Genomic DNA, 12,534 nt, shown 5'->3' with positions numbered 1-12,534 from the left:
CCCCGTAGCGGACAACACTGTCATGTCCAAGTAGGGGTTCATCTGTTCTGGGATTCCAGAGGATTGACCCATCTTAATTCACTGATTTGATTGCTCTGTAACTCACTTTCCATTGCATTTATTCTCACTTTCCAATTTTTTTTTTTTTTTTTTTTTTTTTTTTTTTGCGGTACGCGGACCTCTCACTGTTGTGGCCTCTCCCGTTGTGGAGCACAGGCTCCGGACGCGCAGGCTCAGCGGCCATGGCTCACGGGCCCAGCTGCTCCGCAGCATGTGGGATCTTCCCGGACCGGGGCACGAACCCGTGTCCCCTGCATCGGCAGGCGGACTCTCAACCACTGCGCCACCAGGGAAGCCTCTCACTTTCCAATTTGAATTGGAATAGCAGTGGTGGAAAGAGCAACCCTTGGGAGTCAATCTCCCCAGGGCTCGTGTCTGTGTAGCCTTTGGTTAGTTGCCCAGCTTGTAAGTCTCAGTTCTCTCTTGTTGAAATAGGACGTGTGAGGACAGCGCCCACATGCTTTGTGGCACAAAGTAAATTCTTGGTAAATCTTACTGTTTTTACCTTGCCCTATCTTTCATGAGGAAAGTGACAGCAAAATAGAAGTTTAATCTAGATTTGAACCTTCTCTGGCACCTTTATCTGCATCAGATTGTTCACTGTTCATCTTTTTGGCTCTGAGCACGGCTTTGAAAGTCACCCCTTTCTGTGCCTCTTGTCACTTTTCTTGTGCTTCCCTGTGTTAGTGCCCCTCCCTTTGCCTCATAGCCCTGTTTTCATCTTTGGTGCATCTGTCCCCTTGAGCTCACTGTGTAGACAGATATTTCATTTAGATATCTCTCCTTTCCTCCCCTTTTGGGGATACCTTGCTATTGCATTTCAAGAATTTCAGTTTTAACTGAATTCATCTTTTTCTCTCCTTCGATAATTCCCAGAAACCACTTCGACCGTAATATATATTTATCTGTCTTAACTGCTGTCCTCTCTAATGTTTGCATTACAGTTTGGTTTGAATGTTTTTCTCCCTTCCCCTAAGTTTTAAGTTCAAAGCTCGCTTCGGCTGCTTTACAATTCTCTTTGCAAATGTGTTCTTCTCGGGATCATGCTGTGTGCGTGTTGTATAGGCCAGTGCCTGCAGGTGTCTGGGCTGTTTCATTTGTGGGGTATTTTTCTCTTGGTGCTTCTCTTCTCTCATTCCCACTTTTGCTATTTTAGTCATTCTAGTTCCTCTAAAGAATGGGAAGCTTATATCAAGCTGTTTTTAAGTTATTACTAGGTCTAGTAAAAGATTCACTGAGGATAGCAATGAAAATTTGCTTTGAACTTAGGTTTCTAAATTATCTGTGACAGCGGTTCTCTGCCCTGAAAGGTTGGGGCATAGGAACCAAGGCGTGTAATTAGAGTTGCCTAAGATGCTTTCTCAAAATTCGTATGCCCCATCCCTTTCCCATCCATTTGCCTGGTGGCAGAGCGGAAGTAGGATGTTTTAAGAAATCTTTCTAGAATATTTTATAGCTTTTTACCCAGTATCTCTTGCCTCCTCTCAGTTAAAAAACACTCATCTGTTGATTTGTTATTAAAATCTGCCAATGCCGTGATTATTTGAGAGTTGGTTGTTTCATTTCAAAAAAATAAAATTGCCCCATAAAGTTCGTTTTGTTTGAAGTGAAAACTGAAACTAATCTAAGGATTTATTTACTAGGCTAAGGGCATTTTCAAATCAAAAGGCAAGAAAGTGCAGTTTTAATGAAGCCTAAATTTGTCTGTTTAATAGAAGCATTTTTCCTACTCTGTAAATATTCAGTTAAATACCAATTAGTTAAAATATAATTACTTATAGACATGCTGCCATGGATTGGATGAACTTCAGAATGCTGGAAACAATATTCAGAGTTAATATAGAACAGTTAAAATTATTAATTGTATTTGTGGGAAATATTTGAAGGATAGAGCAGATTGGAAATAGAGTGAAACTCAGAATCAGGAGGACTAGGTTTGATTTCATAACGCTGACACCTACCTACTAGCTGTCTTGGGCCATGTGGTTAGTCCCTACTACAAAACTGAGTTCATCTCTGTTTTGTCCTCTGTGGAAGGTTAAGACCTCCATCTCATAAAGTTGTTGTGAGGATCAAATAAAGTCATTAGCGTGACAGTTCCCAGCACCCAGACATTCAGTAAATGTTGATAGAATCTAAATCTAACGCCTACAAATTATTTTAAACATTGTGTGTGTCCACATGTGTTATGGGTATATGCATTTGAATATGGGAAATGTGTAGGGAATTAAGTTTATTGTGTTCTTAGACTGTGGAGTTGGGTGACTTTTGAGTTTAATGACGTGTATGTATATGAGTGTAATTCCTGAGGATACCATTTAAAGTTATTTTTGTAGTTCTATTGAAGCAGATTCTTCTGAACCATATACACAGGATAAAAAAATGTGCAGTGTTTTACAGTATTATAGTCATTGTAGAATTCTTCTTTCCCTCTTAATATTGTTTGCCTTGTGCTAGATCAGTTCTGGAGACCTGCTTAGCTCTTATCAAGGCTAATGCCCTAACAGTCATGGCTACACCTACACAGATTTTTCCTCCAAATGAAAGCTAAATACTAATATTGTAGCCCTGTTTTATGTCCATATCAGAAGGTGTTGAATTTAGTGCCTTACTATGAAATGTAAATTTTGTGAAAGGCAAGTCAGTTTCTTAATGATATGAATCACTGAGTATATACTGCCTGTTAGATGCTTTATGTACGTTGTCAATAGCATTACAACAAATAAAGTAGGTGGTATGCAGTTTTACAGGTAAGGAAACTGGGGCTCAGAAGGATAAATATAGCTATCTGCGAGACCCTGGAAACCTCTGGCTTTCTCTCCTTTTTCCCAAGCATGTTTTTTGTTTTTTTTAAACTGTCAGGAGGTTCTCCAGATATTTCTCAAGGCATTGCTCATCACAGTTAACTCCTGTACCCCACCCCAGTTCTGCTGTCCACACCCTTCCCACCCCAAGCACATACCTAGAAACACACAACAGGATTGTTGCGAGGATAAATGAGTTAATATGTATAAAGGGTTTAATACAGTTTCTGGTACATAGTAAGTACTCAGTAAATGTTGGCTACCATTATTTTCATTGTTAATAGTATTATTATTAGTGGTGGTGGTAAATGATTTAGTGGTTCTAGGACACCTTCCTCAAAGACCAGCATGTTCCGTGCCTAGTGGCTGGCTTGAGCAGTTCATTACACAAGGTCCCAGGCATGGGCATGCCCAATAAGATGCACAGGATAGATGGAGGGAGAGTTAGTAAGGGAATGATTGTTTCCACACAAAGGGTGCCAGAAAGTTTTCTCTGTGCCCTGGATCCTTTGTTATCAGTGAATCCACTTCCAAACCACATCTTCCTGCCTGACTTCTTTCCTTTCCTTTTATCTATGTAGAACATTAATGGTATTGGAATCACTGACAGAGTTGCAAAAAATTCATTTTTTTTAGTTTGGTGGTTTGTAGCTTATACTTGGCCTGCATGCTGGGTTCCTGGTCTCCAGCTCCATTGAAGTGTTCAGTGGTTACTCCACCTGCAAAGGCCTTCCTGGTCTGTCATAGCCACCACTCCCAACTTTTTTTTTTCTGTTTAATTTTTTCCCTGATATCCCTTTATATGATCCATCTGAGCACATATATTGACTTTATCTTTTTGCTTTTCAGTTTTCTCACCTAATTCTTGTATTCAGTTATATTTCCTGGTTTGAATCATATTTTGTAAAGCAACAGAGTTTAACAGCGTGAGAAAGGTATTGGAAGATACGTTATTTTATAAAACTTTCCATGGACCCAGTAGAGTAGAACCCAGGGCTGGAGGTTCTTTAACTCTTATCTTGGGAGAAAGTATCCCTACTTGTACTCTCTCCCTGGATCAATAATATTAGACTTTGTTTATCTCAGTTAAGAGTGTTTGGCTCTTACCTTCTCTTTGGACAAATGATAACATCTGCAATCTTTGTCATCTCTTCTACCTTTATAACATTAAAAAAGTGTTTTAGTGTAATTTCTAATTAATTTTCTCTTTCCTAAAATATAAACGTACAGGAAACCAAACATAATTTAGGATTTGGGGAGTATTTTTTTTTTAATTTTATTTATTTATTTTTGGCTGCGTTGGGTCTTCGTTGCTGTGCGTGGGCTTTCTCTAGTTGCGGTGAGCGGGGGCTAGTCTTCGTTGCGGTACATGGGCTTCTCACTGCAGTGAATTCTCTTGTTGTGGAGCACAGGCTCTAGGCGTGCAGGCTTCAGTAGTTGTGGCGCATGGGCTCAGTAGTTGTGGCTCGTGGGCTCTAGAGCGCAGGCTCAGTAGTTGTGGCACACGGGCTTAGTTGCTCTGCAGCATGTGGGATCTTCCCGGACCAGGGATCGAACCCATGTCCCCTGCATTGGTAGGCAGATTCTTAACCACGGGGCCACCAGGGAAGCCCCTTGGGGAGTATTTTGCTTATATGAAATGGACATTTTTAGAAAACAACATTTATTATTACAGTCATCTCAACTCAAAAGTAATTGGCACTCATTCTAGAAAATAAGAATTCTTTTTTTTTTAACATCTTTATTGGAGTATAATTGCTTTACAGTGTTGTGTTAATTTCTGCTGTATAACAAAATGAATCAGATATATGAATACGTATATCCCCACATCCCCTCCCTCTTGCATCTCCCTCCCACCCTCCTTATCCCACCCTCTAGGTGGTCGCAAAGCACAGAGCTGACCTCCCTGTGCTATGCAGCTGCTTCCCACTAGCTATCTATTTTACATTTGGTACTGTATATGTGTCAGTGCTACTCTCTCACTTCGTCCCAGCTTACCCTTCCCGCTCCCTGTGTCCTCAAGTCCATTCTCTACGTCTGTGTCTTTATTCCTGTCCTGCCCCTAAAAGTAGAAGAAAAAAATTAAAATCACTTTATTCTAATATCCAGAGATGACTGTAGTTGAACTGGTGGTGTATTTTCCTCTAGTCTATATTCAACTTTATATATTAAATTTTATAATGCATTTTTATAATTATATATTCATTAGCTCAAGTTTATATGTCCTTTAAAAAATTTTTTTTTTTTACTAACACCAGAACATTCAGATGAATCAATGAAACAAAATAGAGAACATAAACCCATATCCTCTAGTGTAGAAGAGTGACAACATGCTATGAACAGGAAATAATATTTTAAAAACAGCACTAGGGGGCTTCCCTGGTGGCGCAGTGGTTGAGAGTCCGCCTGCCGATGCAGGGGACACGGGTTCGTGCCCCGGTCCGGGAAGATCCCACATGCCGCGGAGCGGCTGGGCGCGTGAGCCATGGCTGCTGAGCCTGTGTGTCCGGAGCCTGTGCTCCGCAATGGGAGAGGCCACAACAGTGAGAGGCCCGCGTACCGAAAAAAAGAAAAAAAAAAGCACTAGGATAATTGGTTAATTACTTAGAAAATTAAAGTAACATCTTTTCTCTCTTTTCTGTACACCAAATTGTATCTGTGAAACATTTGATATGAGAATGGAGAGCTACTTTTTGAACCATAAAAATTTAGTGAACTAATTACAAAAATAAAACAGAAAAGATTTGATGGCAAAAATAGAAAACTATTTCAAAGTGACAGTTGGCAAATCATGAAAATACTTGTATCAGCCTTAACATAAATTTAATACCCTTAATATACAAAGTTTTTATGATTCAGCGAGTAGCAGAACACCTCAATTTTAAAAACAAGCAAAAGATACAAAAAAAATTGAAAATACAAATGAACAATATATGAAGTAATGTTCAAATTCATCAAAAATGCAACTAAAACAGTAAGATATTTTTTACCCATTAAATTTTTTTTTTTTTTTTTTTTGGCCCTGCTGCATACCTTGTGGGATCTTAGTTCCTCGACCAGGGATTGAACCTGGGCTCTCGGCAGTGAAAGTGCAGTGTCCTAACCACTGGACTACCATGGAATTCCCTTTTTTTTACTTTTCTTAATTGAAGTGTAATTGACATACAACATGATATTAATTCCAGGTGCACAGCATAGTGACTTGATATTTCTATATATTACAAAATGAACACCATGATAAGTAGTTACCATCTATCACCTGTACAAAGATATTACAATAATATTAACTCTGTTCCCCATGCTGTACGTTTTGTAACTGTGACTCATTTATTTTGTAACTGCAAGTTTGTACCTTTTAATCTCCCTCACCTATCTCACCCATCCCCCACCTCCCCCAACCCATCTGGAAAGCACCTGTTTGTTCCCTGTATCTATGAGTCTGTTTCTGTTTTGTCATGTTTGTTCAATTGTTTTGTTTCTTAGATTCCACATATGGAATCATATGTGTATTTGTCTTTCACTCTCTGACTTATTTCACTTAGCATAATACTCTCTAGGTCCATCTATGTTGTCACAGCTGGCAAGATTTCATTCTTTTTTATGGTTGAGTAATATTCCATTATACATACATGTATGTAACACATCTTCTTTATCCATTTATCCATCAATGGGCACTTAGGTTGCTTTCATATCTTGGCTATTGTGAATAATGCTGCAAATGAACATAGGGGTGCATATACCTTTTCGAATTAAGTGTTTTATTAGTTTTCTTTGGAAAAATACCCAGAAGTGGAATTGCAGGATCGTATGGTAGTTCTATTTTTAATTTTTTTAGGAACATCAGTACTATTTTCCATTGTGGCTGTACCAATTTATATTCCCAGTAACTGTACACGAGGGTTCCCTTTTCTCCACATCCTCGCCAACACTTGCTACTTGTTGTCATTTTGAGGATAGCCATTTTGACAGGTGTGAGGTGATATCTTATGGTTTTGGTTTGCATTTCACTGATGTTTAGTGATGTTGAGCATCTTTTCATATCCCTGTTGGCCATCTGTATGTCTTCTTGGGAAATTGTCTGTTCAGGTCCTCTTCCTATTTTTTAATTGGGTTGTTTGTTTTTCTGATGTTGAGTTATATGAGTTTTTTCTATATTTTGGATATTACCCCCTTATTGGACATATCATTTGCAAATATCTTCTGCCATTCAGTAGGCAGCCTTTTCATTTTTTTGATAGTTCCTTTGCCATGTAAAAGCTTTTTAGTTTGATGTAGTCCCATTTGTTTATTTTTCTTTTGTTTCCCTTGCTTGAGGAGACAGATCCAAAAAATTTGCTAAGACCAATGTCTAATAGCATTTTTTTAAACATCTTTATTGGAGTATAATTGCTTTACAATGGTGTGTTAGTTTCTGCTTTATAACAGAGTGAATCAGTTATACATATACATATGTTCCCATATCTCTTCCCTCTTGTGTCTCCCTCCCTCCCACCCTCCCTATCCCACCCCTCTAGGTGGTCACAAACCACCAAGCTGATCTCCCTGTGCTATGCAGCTGCTTCCCATTAGCTATCTATTTTACATTTGGTAGTGTATATATGTCCATGCCACTCTCTCACTTTACCTGTGTTATCTTCTAGGAGTTTTACAGTCAGATCTTACATTTAATCTTTAATCCATTTTGAGTTTATTTTTGTATATGGTATGAGAAAGTAGTCCAGTTTGATTCTTTAGCATGTGGCTGGCTGGTTTTCCTAACACCGTTTATTGAAGAGGCTGTCTTTTCCCCAGTGTATATCCTTGTCTTCTTTGTCATAGATTAACTGATCATAAGTGCATGAGTTAATTTCTGGGCCCTCTGTTTTGTTCCATTTTTCTATTTGTCTGTTTTTGTGCAAGTACCACACTGTTTTGACTACTGTAGCTTTGTAGTACAGTTTGCAATGAGGGAGCATGATACCTCCAGCTTGTTCTTCTTTCTCAGATTGTTTTGCCTATTTGTGGCCTTCTGTGTTTCCATACAAATTTTAGAATTATTTGTTGTAATTCTATGAAAAATGCCATTGATATTTTGATAGGGATTGCATTGACTCTGTGGATTGTGTTGGGGAGTATGGTAATTTTAACAGTATTAATTCTTCCAGTCCATGAGTATGGTGTATCTTTCCATTTATGTCATCTTCAGTTTCTTTCATCAGTGTCTTAGAGTTTTCTGAGTGTAGGTTTCTAACCTCCTTGGGTTAGATTTATTCCTAGGGCTTTTTTTTTTTTATGCAATTGTAAATGAGATGTTTTCTTAATTTCTCATTGTGATAGTTTGTTGTTAGTATATAGAAACATAACAGATTTCTGTATATTAATTTTCTTATCCTGCAACTTTACTGAATTCATTGATGAGTTCTAATATTGATAGTTTTTGGTGGTGTCTTTAGGATTTTCTGTATATAGTATCGTCATCTGATATCAGTGATAGTTTTAACTCTTCCTTTCCAGTTTAGATTCCTTTTATTTCTTTTTCTTGTCTGATTTCTGTAGCTAGGCCTCCCATGTTGAATAAAGTGGCAAGAGTGGGCACCCTTGTCTTGTTCCTGATTTTAGAGGAAATGCTTTCAGCATTTCAACTGTGAGTATGATGTTAACTGTGGGCTTGTCATTTATGGCCTTTATTATATTGAGGTATGTTCCTTCTATGCCCACTTTGTTAACAGTTTTTATCGCAAATGGATGGTGAATTTTGCCAAAAGTTTTTGCTAAACACATCTATTGAGATGACCATGTGATTTTTATTTTTCAGTTTGTTAATGTAGTGTATCACATTGATTGATTGAGAGATGTTAAATCATCCTTGCATCCCTGGGATAAATGCCATTTGATCATAGTGTATGATCCTTTTAACGTCTTGAATTTGGTTTGCTGATATTTTGTTGAGAATTTTTGCATCTATGTTCATCAGTGATATTGGCCTGTAATTTTCTTTTTCTGTGACGTCTTTGTCTAGTTTTGGTATCAGGGTGTTGCTGGCCTCATAGAATGAGTTTGGAAGCATTCCTTCCATTTCAATTTTTTGGTATAGTTTGAGAAGGATAGGTTTTACTTCTTCTTTAAGTGTTTGGTAGAATTCACCTGTGAAGCTCTCTGGTTCTGGACTTTGGTTTGTTGGGAGTTTTTTGATTACTGAATCAATTTCTTTCCTGGTAATCAGTGTATAGATATTTTCTGTTTCTTCCTGATTCAGTCTTGGAAGATCATATGTTTCTAGGAATTTATTCAATTTCTTCTAAGTTGTCCATTTTGTTGGCATATAATTGTTCATAGTAATCTCTTGTGATGCTTTGAATTTCTGTGGTGTTAGTTGCAACTTCTCTTTCATTTCTGATTTTCTTTATTTGGGCCTTCTCTTTTTCTCTTGATGAGTCTGGCTAAAGGCTTACCAATTTTGTTTGTCTTTTCAAAGAACCCACTCTTAGTTTCATTGATCCTTTTTATCATTTTTTAGTCACTATTTCATTTTATTTTTGCTCTGGTCTTTATTATTTCTTTCCTTTTATTAACTTTGGGTTTTGTTTGTTCTTCTTTTCCCAGTTCCTTTAGATGTATGGTTAGGTTTTTTATTTGAGATTTTTCTTGTTTCCTGCAGTAAACTTGATCACTATAAACTTTCCTCCTAGAACTGCTTTTGCTGCGTGTCATAGATTTTGGATTGTTGTATTTCTGTTCTCATTTGTCGCCAGGTATTTTTTTATTTCCTCTGTGATTTCTTTAGTGACCCATTGCTTGTTTAGTAGCATATTGTTTACCCTTCACATGTTTGTGGCTTTTACAGTTTTGTTTCTTATAGTTGATTTCTACCAACTATGGTCTCATATCATTGAGGCCAGAAAAGATGCTTGATATGATTTCAGTATTCTTAAATTTATTGAGATTTGTTTTGTGGCCTAGCATGTGATCTATCCTGGACAGTGTTCTATGAGCACTTGAAAAGAATGTGTATTCTGCTACTTTTGGATGGGATGTTCTTTATATATCAGTTAAGTCCATCTGATTTAATGTGTCATTTAAGGCCAGTGTTTCCTTATTGATTTTCTGTCCATTAATGTAAGTGGGCTGTTAAAGTCCCCTACTATTCTTGTGTTAATAATACAATCAGCAATTAACAATTAATAATACAAGAAACTGTGTCAATTTCTCCCTTTGTCTGCTAATATTTGCTTTATGTATTTTAATGCTCCTGTGTTGGGTACGTATGTATTTACAATTGTTATATCTGCTTCTTGGATCAATCCCTTGATCATTATATGATATGCTTCTTTGTTTCTTGTTACAGTCTTTGTTTTAAAGTATATTTTCTCTGTTCTAAGTATTGCTACCCCAGCTTTCGTTTGGTTTCCACTTGTATGGGATACCTTTTTCCATCCCCCCCCACTTTCAGTCTGTATCTGTCTTTAGATCTGAAGTGTGTCTCCTGTAGGCAGCATATAGATGGGTTTCATTTTTTTATCAATTCAGCCACTCTATGTCTTTTGATTAGAGAATTTAGTCCATTCACATTTAAACAATTACTAATATGTGTGTACTTATTCCCATTTTGTTAATTGTTTTCTGGTTGTTTTTGTAGTTCTGTTTTGTTCCTTTCTTCTTCGTTTGCTCTCTTCCCTTGTGATTTGGTGACTCTCTTTAGTGTTACGTTTGGATTCCTTTCTCTTTTTTGTGTATCTATTATAGATTATTGATTTGTGGTTATTATGAGGTTCATATTTAACAACATATTTATGCATGATTATTTTAAGTTGATAGTCTCTTAAGTTCAAAGACATTCTAACAAGGAAGGTGCAATTTTAACACCCTCTTCCCCCTGCAGTGTTTAATGTTTTTGGTGGATGGACATGGGTCCTGGCATGGCTGACAGTGGGTTCCAGGGGGTCCGGGGCTAATGTCAGTCTGCTGGTGGGCAGGGCTGGTTCCCAGCATGGGTGGCTGCAAAGTTTGGTGAGTCTTGGGGCGGGTGCTAGCCTGCTGGTGGATAGGCCTGTGTCCCAGCATAGCTTACAGTAGGTCTTGGCCCTCTGGTGGGTGGGAGTAGGTCCTGGGGTAGCTCTCTATGGTGCCTGGGGCTGGTGTTGGCCCATCGGATGGTGAGGTTGGGTCCCTGCATGGCTGGCTGCTTGTCCTGGGTGGGGGGGCGTCCTGGGCCTGGGGTAACCAGCTTGTGGGCAGGTAAGCCCCTGGTGCTGATAGGCTAGAGGGAGGACTCCAAAATGGTGCTTGTCAGCACCAATGTCCTTATGGTAGAACAAGTTCCCCAAAATGGCTGTGACCAGCAATCATGTCCCTAGGTGGGTTGAAATTGCCTCCTACCTGTCCAGGAGGCTCTCCCAAGATCAGCAAGTGAGTCTGACCTAGACTCATTTCAAATTACTATATCTGTGCTGGGTTTTGGAGCATGTGAGATTTTGTGTGTGTCCTTTAAGAGTGGAGTCTCTGTTTCCTACTGCCCTCTGACTCTCCAGTGTGCAAACCCTGCTGACCCTCAAAGTCAGATGTTCTGGAGGCTTGTTTTCCTGGTTCAGGGTGGAGGGCTGGGCGCCCATATGAGGCACGGGTCCCTCTCTCCCTGGGGAGAACCTCTGCAATTGTGATTATCCTCCCATTTGTGGGTTGCCTACTGAGAGGTGTGGATCTTTCCTGTACCACGTCTCCACCCCACTGTTCATCTGACTGTGATTCCCTCTTTATATCTTTAGTTGTGGGAAATCTTTTCTGCTAGTCTTCAGATCATTCTCATCAATAGTTGCTGTTGTAATTTTGGTGTGCCCATAGGAGGAGATAATCTCAGGGTCTTCTTACTCAGCCTTCTTGGCTATACCTTGTATATATCAATATATGTTCATTTTTATAATGATACACTTTATATATGATTATATATTCATTAAAGTTTATGTTTAAATTATAATTCATGTTATATAACAGTATTTCAGTAATTTGGGGGATACAACTTTGTCAAAAATATAAAACTAAAGTTAGTTGTTTTAAAAATACTAAAATAGACAATTTTGATTATAAAATACACATTGCAAAATTTTAAATATTAGAAAAATAGATCATGAAAAATATGAGTCCCGTATTTCCTCCATCCCCACTGTTAACAGTATGTTTATAAGCAATTATTTAAAAAAAAATTCGTGTTTGATTAGATTTGTGAAATGTTTGTTCATCTATGATTAAATTTGTGAAGGGGAAATGAGATGTTCTTTGCTCTTAGGTTTATTCAAATATGCAGTGAACCAGACTGTATTTTGTGAAATAATATCTCAATATTTTTCTTCATGCTTTAGGTACGTGTTCTTTTTGGATCCATGCAATCTGGACTTGATAAACCGGAAGATCAAGTCTGTAGCACTGTGTGTAGCAGCATGTCCAAGACAAGAACTGAAAACCCTAAGTGATGTTCAGAAGTTTGCAGAGATAAATGGTGAGACAGTAGGCCATCCAAGTCTACAGTCCAGTCACTGTTAAATATTGTGTTTGTCTTTCAATATAAGTTTGTCCTAGCATTAAATAAATCATCAAAGAACCTCAGAAAGAAAAAGAGAAGTGAAGGTGCTTTTGGACTTCCTTGATATAAATTATTATAGTCACCTAGGGAGCTTGTTGAAACTCTAAATTCCTAGGC

At 38.1% G+C, this 12,534-nt stretch overlaps 1 protein-coding gene across 7 annotated transcripts in view; it reads left to right on the top strand.

The window, feature by feature from the left end:
* The window catches only part of SLC44A1 (solute carrier family 44 member 1), a 212,778-nt gene that overhangs the window by 84,626 nt on the left and 115,618 nt on the right, over positions 1-12,534 (top strand). For all 7 annotated transcript variants that reach the window (XR_009541529.1, XR_009541531.1, XR_009541530.1 and 4 more), the window contains exon 4: positions 12,197-12,333. Coding sequence is in view for 4 of the 7 variants with exons in the window: in XM_060154708.1 (XP_060010691.1) it covers positions 12,197-12,333 (137 nt within the window). In the remaining 3 variants the exon portion in view is untranslated. The remainder of the gene's footprint in view (positions 1-12,196; positions 12,334-12,534) is intronic.

This window comes from Lagenorhynchus albirostris, chromosome 7 (genome assembly GCF_949774975.1).
Source record: "Lagenorhynchus albirostris chromosome 7, mLagAlb1.1, whole genome shotgun sequence".
Taxonomy (NCBI): domain Eukaryota; kingdom Metazoa; phylum Chordata; class Mammalia; order Artiodactyla; family Delphinidae; genus Lagenorhynchus; species Lagenorhynchus albirostris.
This window is presented reverse-complemented; position numbering and strand designations above follow the sequence as displayed.